Here is a 17112-nt window from a genome sequence, read left to right as displayed (position 1 = left end):
ACCTTTTCATAAAAGGCCAAAAAAAAAGATGTTGGATTAGAGACTAAAGTGCTGCAGCCAGATCTTTTTTACTGGTTGGTTGTCCCATTAGTGATTTTTTAACAAATTTCCCTAAAGATATCAGATATTAATTCACCATAAACTATGCAAGCATTCAAACACCTAGAATAGATAGTGCTTTTTGAATCCTGTAAAGTATTTTTTCCCCTAAACCAGATTTCGATAGCTGGATGATTTATATACAAGATTTAAAAACTGCCACAGGGATGTGATAGATACCTAGATATTTCCAAACCCTAAGACTAGGTTTCTAAAATTTTCTTCAGAATATGCTTCAAGTGATCCTATTGAACTTTTATTGTCCACTAACTCCACTTTAGCATTGAGGAGTAAATCATCCTCCCCAGCATCCTCTCTCCAGGGAACTCCATGACTGAGTGTTCATCAAGACAGCTAGGATCAAATGTCAAATTAGATTGTGGTAACAAAACCAGGGAAAGCCTCAAACTTCTTGTAACACACTAAGGAAAGATGTAAACACTAAAGAGATGATTAAACAATTTGAGAATCAAGTAATGACACTGGCAAAAGGAATGGGTATTCCTATGTTCTCCCAAAGCTGGACTTTTTGGATATTGGCTGAGAGCAGGATCGGTCATCCCAGTCAACATTATGAAGAGCAACTGGCAGTCCAAGGGCTTAGCTGTAGGTAAGTCATCATCACTGCAGGACTAGCAATTTCTCTCTCCTCCTTCCTTTGACTATTTCAGTCAATAACAACAGAATTTTTTTACACTTACTTACCCCACTGAATAAATCCTTAATGACAGCCAAGATTTCAGTGCAATAAGTACTGTATAATTGTGGCAGGAAGGAGAGGAGGAAGAAAGAACTGTTAAGCAGAAGCTTGGGTCAAAGTCCTTTTTCGCTGCCTATTTCCTAAATATACTTTTTTTAATTCACCAGTAAAGACAGAATTTTGAGCTTTAGACAAAGCTTACTGCACTACCTAACTGGAAAACTCAGCATTGGCAAAATTATATTACCAATTTGTTTTGAAGAACATAACCCAACATACACAGTGTAAACAGATCAGAAGGCACTTGGCAAAAGTTTGATTTCCATATATTTCCAAAATATATTAGCAGCAGAGGTTTTGGGTTTTGTGGGGGTTTTGTTTGTTCTTCATTATTATTATTAGGGTTTTGGGGTTTGGGTTTGTTTTTTTTTTTTTAAAGTTTTCTGTAGAATTTCTTAAGATTTTTTTTTTCAGCAATTCTAAGAAACTCTAATATCATAAGCATGCAAAGGACACAGATGTGCCTGAAACTTGAAATTTGGTGTGCTTGGGATCCCATCATGTTTTTGAAACCCTTCTGGAGTCCTTCAGCAGAAAAATGTAGGGGTGTGAGAACTGACATTAATAACAGAAGCAGCACTAAAATATTCCAGATTTTTGGAATATAAAATCATCTAGACCATTATCAACAGGAGAAGGCGGACTTTTAAACAGCACAGTAAGAGAATTTTATAAAAAATCTTAAGGTTTTTTTATAACGTGAGTTAGAAAACATTACACAATTGTTAAAAGTGCTAGACTGGCCTAAGTATCCCAAATAAAGAATGCCTTCCAAAAATAGTGTTGAATGAGAAAACACATACTGAATATTGAGATAGTTATCAAATTTGACAGATAGATGACAATCTTAATCTGTTATTTGGGAAAGGTAGCACTACAGCTGTTTATATAAATGGCATTAAGTATTATCTATACAGTGTCCATATCTGTGTAAGAGTGCAAAGAAGAGGAAGAACACTGTCTCTCACCTAACAGCAACTATATTCATCTAATGTCCTTGATCTGCATCATCAGTTCTCCTAGAAATGCAGGTGGGGGGAAGAAAGGATTAGGAAGACAAGGGAAAAAAAAAAATCAACCACACTTGTGTATGCAGACAAATAACAGGTAGAACATACCATCCAGATTGCAGTGAGGATGATTGGGCTCACACCACAATCCTCAGGACAGTGTGGCTAGATCAGGTGGAAACAGCAGAAGCCTTTATAGGCAGAAAAGGAAGCATCAGAAGTCCTGTACAGTATTTTCCATGATGTGAATTCAGACACATTGCCTAATGTATTTATGACGGTCCTCCACTGTTGGAAAAGCTTTTCTGTTCCTATTCACCATGTCCATCAGATTCTGGGTTTTCATTAAGAGGAAAAGCAGTAACTAATAGCAGCACTGATACAAAGGCTTTGTCGCAGTGATGATCAGAGTGTGTTGTTAACCAGCCAACACTTGTAAAGCGTTCGCTGTTAAAAAAAGCGGCCACTTCAAAAACAACGTTAAAAGCACAGCTCAGTACACAAATGGGATCACAATTTTTCTGCACTTTGGATAGTCTTCAAATTTCTCAAGGTACCATCTGAAAAACAAAGACAAATCTGATGAGTATTGAGTCTTCAAAATGCTATCGAGGAAATTAAGTAATTGTACATCACGATCAATTTAATCTGTATATTTTCTGGCTAGAAACCAGAAAAATGCCTTTAGAACCTACTCTGGATAGAAAACTGCCATTTACCACACTCATCCTAATGACATCTAATCACCAACTGCAACAAAACAAAGTTATTTCTGCCAGCGATGGGAAACCAAACTAACAGATGTGGTGAAAGGAGCCAGGGAAAGAATAACCTTTTGCTATAAAAGTTATGTTGTCATGCATATCCTGGGTATTTGTATTTTAGAAGTAGGGGTAAAAAAACATTCAATGGGATAACATGTCGAATTGTATAATGACTTCATGCGGAAGCAAGGGATACTTCACATACTGGAAAGACAGACAGTCCTGTTCTGGATAGAAACATCTTCAGTTCCAGTCAGGATGTGGATAATCAAACTGAATGTGACAAACATTACACTAGCCTTACTGCCAAACCCCTTCAAAGACCATCACTCTATTTTCAAACCCAGACAATTTTAAAAGAATAAATGCACAGTGCTACCAAATGTTATTATTTGTCTGGTCACCTTATATAACAAATACATTTATTCCCATTTTCAAATTTTTATTCTTCTGCTTCTTTAAAATAAAAAAGGAATTAACTTCATCTGGGCTCCTCAAAGATGCAGGTATTCATATTATCAATAGCTAATTGCAAGATCAAAGCTGGAATAAGCAAAGAACAAAACACGCAATGCAGGACTACCTGCAGCTGTGGGATACCAGCATTACACTATTTATCTTTTTAGTCATTCATTCTAAGTTTTTCAAACTAAACAAGACCACACCAAAACATTTCTTCACTAACAGGGATTTGCTATTTTTATGTGGGTTTTTTCTGTACCCCTCTTTCATTTTTATGCATTTTCCTTTAGTGCAAATTACTTCCTTCAACAACCTTTAGCTTTTCATAATGATCTGTAAGTCAAGAGCTCTGAAAGAGTTCTGTCAAGGCTTAAGATAGAAACCAACCATGGAATTTGAGCCTGAAGAACATAGTATACGACAAGAGGCTGAGGAAACTGGCATTGCTTAGTCTGGTGAGAAGGAGACTAAGGGGCCCTGTTATTGCTGCCTACAGGTACTGGAAGGGAAGTTATTCAAGACAATGGAGCAAAACCAGGAATGAAATGCAAACTCTTGCAGCTGGAATGCAGTGGGCCCCATGCAAAAGTGCAGGCCAGAGACATACTGGCTAGAGAGCAGCTCTGCACAAAAGGCCATGGACATCCTGGTGGACAAGTTGAACATGAGTCAGTAATGGATCCCTGCAACGATGAAGGCTAACTGCATACTGGCCTGCTTTAACAAGTATAGAGCCACCAAGTCAAGGGAAGTGCTTATTCTCCACTATTCAGCAGGTGAGAGCCTGCATCTGCATTACTGCCTCCAGTTTTCAGCTTCCAGGGCAACAGAGATATCCACAAACTTGAGAAGAATCCAGCAGATGGTCATTAAGATGACTGCATAGCTGGAACATATAAGAGGAAAGGTTGAGGGTATTAGGCTTGTTCAGCTTGGAAAAGAAGTTAAGAGGCAGATCTAATTGCAGTCTTCCACCACCTGCAGCAATATTAGAGAGAAGACAAAGCCATACCCCTCTTGGAGGCGCACAGCAAGTGGACAAGTGGCAGGGGATAAAAGTTGCAACATGGAAAATTCCAGCCAGACATAAGGAAAAAACCCTCTTCCCCATAAGAATGAGAAAAATCCTGTTCCAGTGCTTTGCCACAGACATGCTGAAACCTCCACCCTTGGAGACGCTCAGAACTCAACTGGATGAGGCCCTGGGCAAGCTGGTATAGCCTTGCAGTTATCCCTGGTCGGAGCAAGTCACGCCAGATGACTGGATTGAACATCCTTCAGATGCTCCTCCCAATCTAAGCTATTCTATGACTCTGCTCAGTAATAGAAGGTGGTAAAACAAGGAGAGATGGTCACAGGCAACAGGCTTGGAAGGTTCAGGTTGGATAGTAGGAAAAACTTGTTCACTGGGAGGGTAATACAGAACTGGAACACCCACAAACAGGGTCCATAAAAAACTCCATTTCTGGAGGTTTTCAAGACTCCACTAGACATAGCCATGGCTGTCCTGACACTGTTAGCAATGGCATTTTTTCCTCAGCCTATTTCCTCCATGAATTCAGGTTTATTTCCTCTTATACTACTATGTTTCAGCATAAGAACCAAAGCAGGAAGCTGAAAATAACCAAAATAAGATTAAGGTGTTCAAATTCTTTTAAACATGCTATTCCTTAAAGAGAATTCTTTCAAGAAACAAGTCTTCTCAAACTATGATCCTTCTGTTAGCAGGAAAGCCATATTATGAATACAGTACATTAGCAGTCAGACTGTCCAATTACAGAGCAGAGACTTTATTAAATACCATCTACCAGAATTGTTTTCATATTGTCTATACACTTGATTATAGATAATATGATATAGTCTTGACTATAAAAGATACCTGTAACAGAAGCTATTAGAGTCATTTTCAAAATTTTAATATTATACAAAGAAGTCTGAGCAGCAAGGGAAAGTATAGTATATGATCAAGCAGAGAATTTTCCCAAATGTGTCTATAATCTTTTCAGGCCCAGGATGAACTATGTTCATTTAAAAGCCATCATTTTGACCACCTTATTGTACGTTGTGTGTGCTTATGCTCCTTATGCTTAGTACTATCCCTTTGAAATTCTGCAATGCTTAATACTAATGAGTATATCATATTCTCCACTGCAGTAACAAAGTCTTTCACAAAACTTGCTCTGAGGCATAATTTGTAAAATGGAAACGAAGTGTGACATAGAGACAACAGAAATAAGACACAAACACTTACTGGTGGTGTTGTTTTGCCCTTGAACCCAAGATGAAAAGTGTACACAAGGCAAACGCAGTGCTTTCAATCGTGCAGCAAGCAAGGGCAAACCCAAACCATTCCAGGATCTCTCCAAAGAAGTTGGCTCCACTGACATACTCAAACATTCCTCCTAAAAGCAGGATAGAGTTATTTTAAAAGCACCTTAATCAAGGACATGTCCAATGCTATGTTTTACTGTAAGTCCAGTAAGAGCTATATCACCAATGTCTCTACTGATACAATTTTAAAGGCAGTAGAAGCAGTGTTTTTCAGTTCAAGCTGTACTATGAAGGATCACTTCAGACCTCATTCTAAGGCAGACCTTCTCCAGCTCTACTTTTCCTCTAAATCGTGGAAGAAAAGTGGCTTTACCAGTATCAGAAGCGATTTCATGCCCCTCTAAATAATTAACAACGATATCAAGCTGGCACTTTGATCATAAACTAAACCTTTTATAAAATATGTAAAAATAGAAAATATGCTCCCTTTTAAGAGTCCCAGAAAATATTCCTAGGGTTAGTTAGCATACAATGTTTAATTTCTTTCATCTAAGTACTTCAGAAATTAAGTTATTTATTAACAATATTATTATGAATTGAATTTCAAAAATTATCCCCTAGTTTCAAATGTGTTGCCCTTTTGTTCCCATACCTCATCAGGTCTACTACTTCAGCCCTGACATTCAGTGAAATAAGTAATTGGCAGTCTGCATTACATGTGTTTTAGAGCCAATTATGCATAAACCATCAGTACTCACCTGCTGGGAATTTTATAAAAGAACTTTTACCCTGATTCCAAAGTTAGTGTACAAATTGATAACATCTCAGTATGTGCTTTACCAAACAGTGGGACCAAACAAATGCATATTTGCCAAGTGTAATAAAGGACATGTTTTGACCTTGCTTTAACAACTTTGGTTTTGAGACAAGAGAAGCAGAATTCTAGCACTTAAATTGGATAAGTAATATCAAAAAGACCAACTCCTTCTGATCATGCAGCAAACAACATCTTATTTCCTTGAGAACCTTTTTGTACACTGAACACAGCACAGTATGTTCATATTTGTTTTTTACATGAGCACTTGGATTTACATCTATTAAAGATACGAAGTTATCTTTTTGGTGAAAAATAACAATCTACTGTCTTATATATCTAGTTCTTCCAGTTTTATTAAAAAAATCTCACTAAAAACCAAGAGAGGGCAACAACTGAAAGAAAAACTCAGAAACAGCAGAATTCAGAGGTAACTATTATTTTTCTGCTCTCACTGAGTGTAATATACCTGGAAGAGTTTACTGCTTCCAAAAGCATCAGTAAGCATTAACAGTTCAATAGGCTCCAGTACCTTCATTTTCTCCATTTTCCCATGAAGGCCAGAACTTATAATGCTTAACTTCCTCTGGATTTCTGTCCTCTCTTCCCTATATCTCCCTTACCGCAGTAGTTGTTGCCCTCCAATTACCTAAGATCCCTCCCTCTTCATACCTGGGACAACATAAGATGGGCCAGCCACACACAGTTGCATAAGTAGCTGAGTACTTTCCGCCTGCCCCCCCCTACTGGGATGATAATTTAAGTCTTCTTTCTCCACCCATCTGCTGATTCTCAAAAGTTGTGGAAGGCTATGTTCCATTTTTACCACTTTTTAAAAATACAGTCAAAGTTGGTCAAGAAATCCACAGACTCACACAAGCCATGTGATATCATGAAATAGATCCCTTAGAATACTTGGCTTAAGAGGAAAAAAATAAGATGTTTCCTACACTATGAAATAACTTCTTAAGGTAGACAGACTGCTGTTTCCAGTTTCTTCTCTACCATAAATGACTATTTCCCCCAAAATACACAAAGCTTTAGAAGGTTGTCTTTACACAGAATCATTTTAGGTTGGAAGGGACCTCTTGAGATCATCTAGTCCAACTGCCCCCAGCTCAAGCAGAGTCAGCTAGAGCAGGTTGCCCAGGACCATGTCCAGTCAGGTTTTGAGTATCTCTACAGATGGAGACTCCACAACCTCTCTGAGCAACCTGTTTCAGTGTTTGACCACTTTCACAGCAAAAAAACGTGTTCAGATGGAATTTCATGTGTTTAAATTTGTGCCCAGTGCCTCTGGTCCTGTCACTGGGTGTCACTAAGAACAGCCTGGCTCCCTCTTCTTCATTCCCTCCCATCAGGTGGTTACATATATCGATAAGATCCCTCTGAACCTTCTCTTCTCCAGGCTGAACAGTCCCAGCTCTCTCAGTCTCTCCTCATATGAGAGATGCTGCTTTTGGTATATAAGTTTCTAACTTTTTTACTCACCTCTTGGTATCTTGTAACCAGTTTCCCCTGGTTTTCTCAGATTTCTGAGAATATGATCAGAATGAATATTGATTGCCATGCCGATCAACCACCCTATAAAACCTGAAGAGAAATATTTAAAATAGTATCTTTAATACACTGAGCTGAGGTGCTTGATCAGAAAACAAACTACAGTCATATATCACATATTAGGCATATTATCTCAAAGCAGTAATAATGTACACAGTATAAGCAAGTCTGGTGACGTCCTGCACAATCCCAGCCCCACACTGAGCTCTTCAGTCAGCAGAGCTCATAGTAATCAATAGGTCTCTAGATAAGAATAGAACTGTAAGTATAAAGCTTATTCTTATGTTGCTAGACTTCTATAAAAGTACACGTGCATATATGCATATGTAATGTGTATATTTCCCTAACTTCCACATAGAAAATCAAATACGTAAAAAATTTAAACACTGGAAGAATCAGCCATTCTCATTCCTGTCAAAAGGACACATCTTGGTGTTGTCCTCCCCTCCTTTTTTTTTTATACTGACAATATACCAGCATTTCCACAGCAGACTTCTTTGCAATAAAAGGAATAACAAAATTGTGAATTGTGCACCATTTACTGTTGTCTTGTGTCATTTGGCAAGATGGCTTAACCATTTATACCAGCTTTTCATAGAAACTGAGCATCCTGCACCCTTATGTCTTGTTGCCATAATCGCACGGAATAAATCAAAAGGAATTTAGGACTGAAATTCAGTATTTCCACCCTTCCGTTTTGAGTCTCTGGCTACATGTTACCTATGCTATCTTCCTTTGAAGGCAGCATTCCTTGTTGCTAGGAACAGACAACTTTTAGGGGCTGATGGTAGATCTAACTTTTAGGGGCTGATGGTAGATCTAACTTTTAGGGGCTGATGGTAGATCTAACTTTTAGGGGCTGATGGTAGATCTAACTTTTAGGGGCTGATGGTAGATCTAACTTTTAGGGGCTGATGGTAGATCTAACTTTTAGGGGCTGATGGTAGATCTAACTTTTAGGGGCTGATGGTAGATCTAACTTTTAGGGGCTGATGGTAGATCTATTGCATTGCTTTGAATCCAACTCCAGACCCACTAAGTTTTATTTAAATTGCCAAGTAAATGTGCTTCTAGCACAACGTCATTTCACACTCCAGATGAAGAAAGCTTTGCCTTTTTGCACCCCTAACTTGAGTCTTTCAGATGGTTCTCTTTCAATACAGAGAAATCCAGTAGTATGACCATCAGCAAAGAGACTAAGTGGCTATCCAGATGTACCAGGCCATGTTACAAGACTAGTAAGTTGTCAGAGTATACTTTACCAAGACTGAAGCTATATTTTGAAGTGAAGCTACAGACATAAGTGGACCTTGTCTCTCAAACAAGCTGTTAGATCGGCAGCTTTCATCTCTCCATCCCTTGTGGGCTGTGTTTAGCTAAAGGACCTAGCTGTCTGCTTCCATGTGGATTAGGAGGAAATGACTGCTCTGCAGAGAAATTGAGGTTTCTGCATGAAAGCTCTTTCCATATTTACCTATATAAGTCAAAAACATTGTTTGATTAGCTTGTTACAGTCTGCTTACATTACAAGACTTGTAGCAGAATTCAGTCCTGTAAACAAGCATGTTTCTCAACCTTTTAGTCACACAGCACAGTGCAATAAGTTTCCATTAGCAGTCAAGGTCTGTAGATGCCATATGCAAAGTGTCTTTTGTAGTAAAATTTTATCATAATCCTTTCAATTAGATATTCCATGTAATTACACCATCATGAGAAATATTAGATCAATGTAATGAGGAATTTACAGACCAATTCATATAACGACAACATTTGAAAACATAGGGTAAATAATTCAAATGCTGTTGAATTCTGCTTTTAGGCAAACAGATAATTTTAACTTTTTTCCTTCAAAACAGATCTCTATCCAAACAGAGAATATTGAACTCCCACTGCATCCAGCAACAAAAATAGTTTCCTTCTCTTAGCATTAGTAATTATGTATCAATTTGCTAATTGCCAAAGAAGATTGAGACTACCTTGGAAAATAAGGGATGTTATTCATACAACTAAATAAGCAAATCATTATCTCTACCCATACAATAATTTGAAAGGAAATTTCTTAAGAAGCACACAGATTAATTGTACTTAAATGTAAACAATATTTCTGCTAAATTACTTCAATATTAGCATGAGGAAAAATCTATACTGAAAGTTAGTATCAGTTCCAGGAAGAATAATAAATTTCTTTCTCGGGAGAGAAAATGAGAGACCCTTTGACTTCTCTGAAATTCCACAGTAAGTTTTGAGAGTTACCTGTGTATTCTGTATTGGTGTCTGTTTGTAAATTAGTATATGAACTACTAAGAACTTGTCAGATAATGCAAAGAGACTGCAGCTTGCTTTAAGAGTGCCAATTACTATAGAAGGTTAGTTTGACTATATGCATTTTTTTTACCCCTCCTATTTGAAAACTACCACATGTCAGAAGGTAATAATCAAATCTCTCTTCATGAACAACAAGCCAATGAACACTGCACCGCTCTTCAATTTGAAGATCCGCTTTCCCCTGAAGTACTGCATAACCGCGTTCCCTGCGCCTATACTCTGTGGGCATTGTATTTCACTGTCCTCACCCTCAGATTCTCACCATGGCTGAACCCTAGGATTGCACTCTACAAAGTCAAGAGCTAGGTGTGCACCACCATCCGCATGACTTGGCTTCCACCTAAGGCAAACGCAGATACGTAAACAGGAAGGGAGCCACAGCATACTCCAGTGGATTCTCAGATCCACAGGATGCACCACGCAACACAGATGACCTCACAAGACTATGAAACTCAAGAGGCTTTTTTCCTTCATCAGGATAAACCTGGAGATTAAGGACTGGGTTCATACTAGGAGAACACTTGCATAAGAAGGACAGTAACTAGGTCTATATTGCCAAACAACCTAGTGCAACAGAAGAGTATGTGCACATTGCTGCACCAGTGCCCTCTTCACCCTTGCCCAGGTAGAATATCACACAAAAGGACCTATGCTCCTGCTCTGCAGGCTATTTCAGAATGACAGTACGGTAACTGCTGTCAGGCTCACCTCCCTGCTCCGGCTTTCAAGAATATGCAGTGCAAGATGCTGTATAGAAAGAGCAGGACACCAGTTTCTACAGCTGCGCTGACAGCGACCAGCAGACGCTTCAGGTGAACCAGTGCCTCATCTCAGATTGTGTGCTTAGTCTTTCCAAGAAGGCACAAGATCATTTGGAACATCCAGAGGCCTATAGATGTTAGGACAGATACTAACCCACATGCCTCAGCCACGAGACCATATCCAGATATGGACAATGCCCATGCTCTCTTCCCGTCTGTTCTGTGTAAAGAGCAGAGGTGGCATGTGTGCTTGGTTGCCTGACTGCCAGATAAAGTCTCATGCAACAGACTAGGTGCTGAAGTTTTGTCACCTGCACCATCCGAGTTATAAGTACTGCTCTGCTTCACAGAGCTGCTGCGAAGAAAAGTGGGTTTTGACGCGCAGAAGGGTAGCCATCAACATTAGAAGGAAGTAGCTGAATGGGGATTTAAAGGAGTAAGAAAAGACATATGGTATACTGCAAAGGGTTTGATGAAGCTAAAGCAAGCAAAGGAAGGAAGGAGTTTCCAACTAGAAATGCAGACAGATTAGGAAAGAACACAAGGGTGAAACATGCAGGTGCATATGCCCCTGTTTGTAGCATTTACCATTTCAGGGTATCATAGATACTCTTGGTAAGTTCACAAGCTTTTTATTGGCACGCACGTGTAAGGTACATGCTGAAAGATTATGAAGTCGTTCCCACACTGGTTTGCAAGCTCATGGTTTTATCAAGTGTTATACTGCATCTGAAGCCAAACATTTCCATTCCTCTGAAAACAGCGGAGTTCACTGCTCTGAACTAAACCAACACACAGTCCAAAGAAACCATAAGAGAACAACATCAAAACTGTATTCCTGCTCCAAATCAATTGCTGGCGTAGGTATCAGCTATTGCTTTCCCAGAATTAACTCCTAAACATCTGAAAACAGACAGTCAATCTGTATACTAAGGCTCCACAGACAAAGAACACATCAGTTGTTTGAAACCTCCCACCATGATGGTTAATCATCCTCACTTCTCCAAATTTCTATCTTCACTGCAAATTTATCTCATTTCAGCTTCCAACTACTGAACCTTTGGCTGCTACTTGTAGACACTCTCCGATTTCCCTTCCACATGTAACTACATATAGACTGAAGAAATATGTTGTTAGCCGTCAGCAAATATGCTTTCTTGCTATTGTTATTTTCTAATCTTCTATTCAATTTTTTTAGTCATTTTAAACAGAGGCTTAAAGACACTGCCAGAGGTTTTTGAAGAACTAGAACATAATAGTCCAGTTGTTCAGGGAGTATCCAGTGTACAATATGGCACTTCTGCATTTGAGTTGACCAAAGCTACAAGCATAAACTGCAGATATTTGGAGGTACCTAGCTGGGATGAATACCAAATAGCAGTTATAAATATCCACTATGTTCCAATCATGTTGATGTGCACTACAAAAAACCAAAAAACCCCAAAGATACACTAGTTGCAGGAATAAAAGAAACAAGAAGTCTTAGGTCTGGCTGTTTCCTAGCCATGCCAAACTTAATATAAAGATTTATTGTAATAACAGTAAAAAAAAGCCAGCAAGTGACACTATTAAAATAGTTGCTATGTATACCAGGAATCTTCACTTTCCTAGTTTTCAGGATAACTTTTTAAAGCAATATTTTGACTTACAATAGCCATGAAAACAACACTTTGCTTATGATTAGCAGTACTGGAACTAAATATATATAAGCATATATTCCAAACTGGTATTATTTGGTAAAAAAAACAAGACAACCCAAACACCAAACCAAAACAATTCATACACGGAAGTATTCATAATTGAAGACAGATGAACCTAACTATCAGCATTTATACATTTACATCTTTCAGAAATCCTTGAAACTCAAAAAACCCCAAGGAAACCTGAGCAGCAGTCTTACTACCTTAATTTTTTAAGATCTTTCAGTAAGGAGGAATTTATTTATAGCTCCTGACTCATGATTTGTTTACAGCACTGTATTGAGGTATCTTTTGATTATGGTACTAAATTAGAACACCAGAAACAGAGTCTGTGTTGCATCAGAGTCTTCAACAGTTTTGATCAATGGATCTTTTAATCAGTTTTTTGTTGGACCCAAGTTTAAGGAGACTGGAATTTCAAAAGTACCAAGAGAATTTCAAGTATACTGAAGTCATTCCCTTGTACCTCAATTTCTCCATTTTTAGAGCACAAGCAGTATGCCTCGTAATCTTGGCAAGAGAAGCTATTTCCATTTAAATTTCTTCCATCTTACAGTCATGACAACATTTAGCACACTGGTCCTATATTGTCATCTGCAATAACACTGCAATAAAGATAAAAACTTCTTATTCTTGCTGTACAAGGCTTGAGAAATCTGGGAGAAACACTATCTCACTCTGGCTCCAGAATAACAACAAGAACAGTACTGGCTTAGATCAAGGATCCACACCCTGGCTCAGATAAAGGATCCACACCGCCCAGTATTCTGCCTTTGACTGACAAGGCAAAATATTCTGATTTATCTTCAGATCAAAAAGATCTTTCTGTCAAGATTTCCTTGGAAAATGATATCATGTTTTTGACAGTAGGCAAAAGTAGATGCCTAGGAAACAAAAAACACGGCTAAGACAATACTCTGTCACTAAACATCTTAGCCTTTTAATCATATGCATGGCTTGAAGTATAAATGTCACCTCACTTCCTGACCGGAGTGATCAACCCCTCCACCCCCTTCCTTGTGGGCCAGTTTTGCTCTCTGACAAAGCCCACTCCTATTACAAGGGTGGGTGCCTTGGTGCATTTCTGTGCATGCATGTGTAAATAACCTAAAACCCAGGACCTTTGGCATTAGAAGTGGTGTCTTGGTATTTAGCAGCTACCCTGACTGGATTTTTAGTCCATGGATTTGTTCACTTCTGTTTGACCACATACAAACCTTTAGTACTATGACATCAAGAAACAAGGGATTTCAGTTTAATCTACATGTTATGTGGGAAATCTGCTTTGTTTGTTCTAAACCTGTATGCTGCTGGTTCCATTTAAGGCCTCAAGTTCCTATATTAAAAAAAATACTGACCCATATTTACCTTAGTGTTAAAGAATAAAGGTGACAGTCAGGTCATCTAGTATTGACATTGTGGGAAGAAGTGTCAAGTTCACAGTTCTAAAACAAAAAAAGTTACAAGGCTTCCAGCTACAGCAAGCAAGACAATTAACTATGAGAAAAGTTATAAAAAGGGATTGAAGATACTATAAAATGATAATAAAAATTAAAAGCTGTGAGGACAAAGGAAAACTACAGCTAACATTCTCATAATGTGTTTTAACCCACCTGTAATGAAACACGGATCTTTTAACCAGCCTGAAGGGTATTTTGCATAGTTGCTTAAGCTTCGGCCTTGCAAGTATCCATTGTAAAGACAGAACAGAAGCGCTAGCACAAAAGTGAGAAATGGTGTTGGTTTTCCTTCCCGGATCAGAAGAGGAAATATGAGTGCCCTGCAGTGAACAAGGGAAAAAAAAATTGTTGCATTAACAAACAGAAAAGATACTTTTGATGTCCAAAACTGTAATCCATAGCCCGTATTATCCCACTTTTCAAATTCTCAACAGAGTCTTTGATCCCAGTTCAGAAGGGCAGATGCATTTGCTTTAACACCTAAACATTAATTTTGTTGCCTAATCAGAATTACAAGATCAGTCCTCTCTCACCCTTCTGACAGAAATTTTGAATTTTGTATCCAAGGCAATTACTTAGATTAGAGCACTAAAGGCAACTGCTGTTAAGCACAGCGTATTTTTGTCCTCCTTTGTTCCTAAATCCTCAGTGGTATCATCAATCTTTCTGAAACAAGCCAGGTCTCACAATCCCTACACCAAATCCACCAGGACTTCCAGGTGGGAAAGCCAATTGCCTTGAAATTAACTTAATTGAGCTCAGTTTCCTCTTTGCTCTAAAAGTCACTTTAAAACATTAATTGCTTTGCCTTGACAATCTTGGTCTACCCTATGACACCTGTTAAAGACATGACAAATCCACAACAGCCACCCCATTTGGGAAAGGAATCTTGATTGCTTTTCCCAGGGGATTACGCGAGTAAACAAACAAGGTCCAAACAAGAAAAGCAGGTGAATGTTTGTGTTCTGCCCCATGTAACTAGCCAACTCCCAATTGCCTATCAATTTAATTACAATCTATAATGACATAGGAGTAGGATTATTGAAGCCTGAGCATTCTTCACATGTTTTCCAGCTACCCAAGGACTACTGCTTGAAAGGAACCTTTCCAGAGGAAGCAAAACTGTAACAGCTTTCAAGAAAGCATAACAAAGTCATTAATATGATTATTTAAAGCCTGCTAAGTTACAGCAAATGGAATTGTATAAGAGGTCTCTTCCAGTCTACGTTCACCTACAGAATAGTCCCTCAGTCCGGCAATAGCAATAAGCAACTGGAAGAAAGAAACTGCGGCACAGTTCAGCTTTCCGTACAAACCTCTGCCTTGCATTTCTGTCTTTTCCCAGACATCAAGGATGAGTTAAGATCCCATGCCAACATTAATCTCTTTACTCTTAAGAATGGGAAAAGAGGGAGTAAAGACACACTCCTGAGTTTACAAAGCCAGTCAGCCACCAGGCCAACCGTACATTGCATCTCTCTCGACCACGAGGATGTAGAAGGCTTTCGGTCAAAAGCAACAGCCTCTCACAATAAGCACTGGAAAACAGCTGTATATCAGCCACACACTCAGCTTAAAATTAGCCTGCCAAATCTACCTCTGCTGTATTATTATGGTGGAAAAATTACTTGCGGAGTGTTACCAGTAACTATTGTCAATGACTTGAAGGGAACAGCAAAATCTTACCTGAGCTCCAGCTAAGCTGCCTTCTCCCCAGCAGTTTTACGAGATACCCAAACACCATCAACTGCATGGCAACATAGGGCACTCAGCCTCAGCTTTGCCAGTATTTTCATGAATCATTGAATATCTTGAGCTGGAGGGGACCCACAAGGATCGTGGAGCCCAACTCCTGAGATGAACACTATGTTGAAAGACATAATTGGAAAATAGCTACTGTTTCACAATATCAAAATCGCATTATATCAGCATCCAGAGCCGAACTTCCCTTGTTGGAACACTGCATCCTTAAGACTACCTGATCAAGCCATTGCTTAAACGGGGATCACCACAAGAGCTACAGCTATAGCATGCAGGCGATACGGCACACAGAGAGCACCCAACGCTCCACTTCTACGCCATTTCCAAAAGGTACCCTAGCACTCCACTGTGCACCACACAGCAGCAAAACGAAGCATCAAGCACCGCACTGCTACAATTACTTGCTCGGCTCATGTAATAACATAGAGTATCTCAACGTGCAGCAGCAGCAGAAGAGACTTTAGCTATTACTATATTAAGTAATTAGAATTGATTCACAGCAGAATCTCGACCCCTGCAGCCAGAAAACAGTAGTCAGGCGTTTCTGTCAAGATGGACCCTGGACTGCCACAGAACCGCGCTTCTCCCGCCAGCAGCCGCCCCCCCGCTCTTCGGGCCAGCCCGAGCGGGAGCACCCGCAGGGAGGGGCCCGGCCAAGCGCTCCAGCGCAGGAGCCCCGCCGGTACCCGCTGCCAGCGCCCCCCGCCCCGGCCGAAGGGCCGCACCTGTGTGCGTAGTGCACGACGAAGCAGCCCAGCAGCAGGCGGTTGGGCCAGGCGGCGGCGGCCGCCCCGCCGCAGGCGGCGAGCCCGAGCGGGACGAGGAGGGAGGGCAGCTCCTGCAGCGCCCAGGCGGGGCGGGCGGGCAGCAGCCAGCCGAAGCGCCGCGAGGAGTACCGGCCGTAGGGCATGGGGACGAAGCAGAGCAGCAGGGCGGAGGCGGCGCCCAGCGCCACCAGCCCGTAGGAGAGGAGCTCCAGCAGCCACTGCTCCTCCGGGCCCGACACCCGCCGCCAGAACCCGCACACGCCGCCGCTCGCCCCCATCCCGCACCACAGGCACGCGCTCGCGCGCGCCCCAGCGCCTCCATTCATCGGCCGGCCGGCGGCACGCCCGCCGCCGCCGCGGACCAATCGGCGCAGGGGGCGTGGCCTGCTCCGCCCCCTCCGTCCGCCGGTTGGTGGGGCCGCTGCGGGCGGGAGTGGCGCTTGGGAGCGGAAGTTCCGCCGGGGCGGTGGCGGCAGCGGCAGCGACGCGATGTGCCGCCGCCCGGAAGAAGTCTTGGGGGAGGGCTCGCGCATGCGCGTAGCGGCGTGAGCACGCGGCGCCGCGGCCGTTTCGCCCCGTGGTTTCTCTGGCCGGGAGA

At 40.7% G+C, this 17112-nt stretch overlaps 1 protein-coding gene across 1 annotated transcript; it reads right to left on the bottom strand.

Annotated features, from left to right (window-relative positions):
* Positions 1-1718: 1718 nt before the first annotated feature.
* SRD5A1 (steroid 5 alpha-reductase 1) lies at positions 1719-17047 on the bottom strand. The gene is made up of 5 exons (XM_059815651.1): positions 16595-17047; positions 14140-14374; positions 7672-7773; positions 5347-5497; positions 1719-2429 (listed from the first exon to the last, which is right to left on the bottom strand). Exons 1-5 carry the CDS (start codon positions 17045-17047, stop codon positions 2363-2365), a joined length of 1008 nt encoding a protein of 335 aa, XP_059671634.1. The 3' UTR covers positions 1719-2362.
* Between the last annotated feature and the right edge of the window lie 65 nt (positions 17048-17112).

Source organism: Gavia stellata, chromosome 3 (assembly GCF_030936135.1).
Source record: "Gavia stellata isolate bGavSte3 chromosome 3, bGavSte3.hap2, whole genome shotgun sequence".
In the NCBI taxonomy this organism is placed as follows: domain Eukaryota; kingdom Metazoa; phylum Chordata; class Aves; order Gaviiformes; family Gaviidae; genus Gavia; species Gavia stellata.
Note: the sequence above shows the minus strand (reverse complement) of the source record. Positions and strands in the feature narration are given on the sequence as shown.

Excerpts from the sequence above, each read along its gene's own strand:
- SRD5A1 (XM_059815651.1), bottom strand. The coding sequence starts at position 17,047 with ATGCGCGAGCCCTCCCCCAAGACTTCTTCCGGGCGGCGGCACATCGCG. Across the intron at positions 14,375-16,594 it reads TGCCCGCCCGCCCCGCCTGG|TTTTGGACATCAAAAGTATC; the intron begins GCGCTGCAGGAG and ends TATGGATTACAG. Across the intron at positions 2,430-5,346 it reads AGGGCAAAACAACACCACCA|ATGGTACCTTGAGAAATTTG; the intron begins GTAAGTGTTTGT and ends TTTGTTTTTCAG.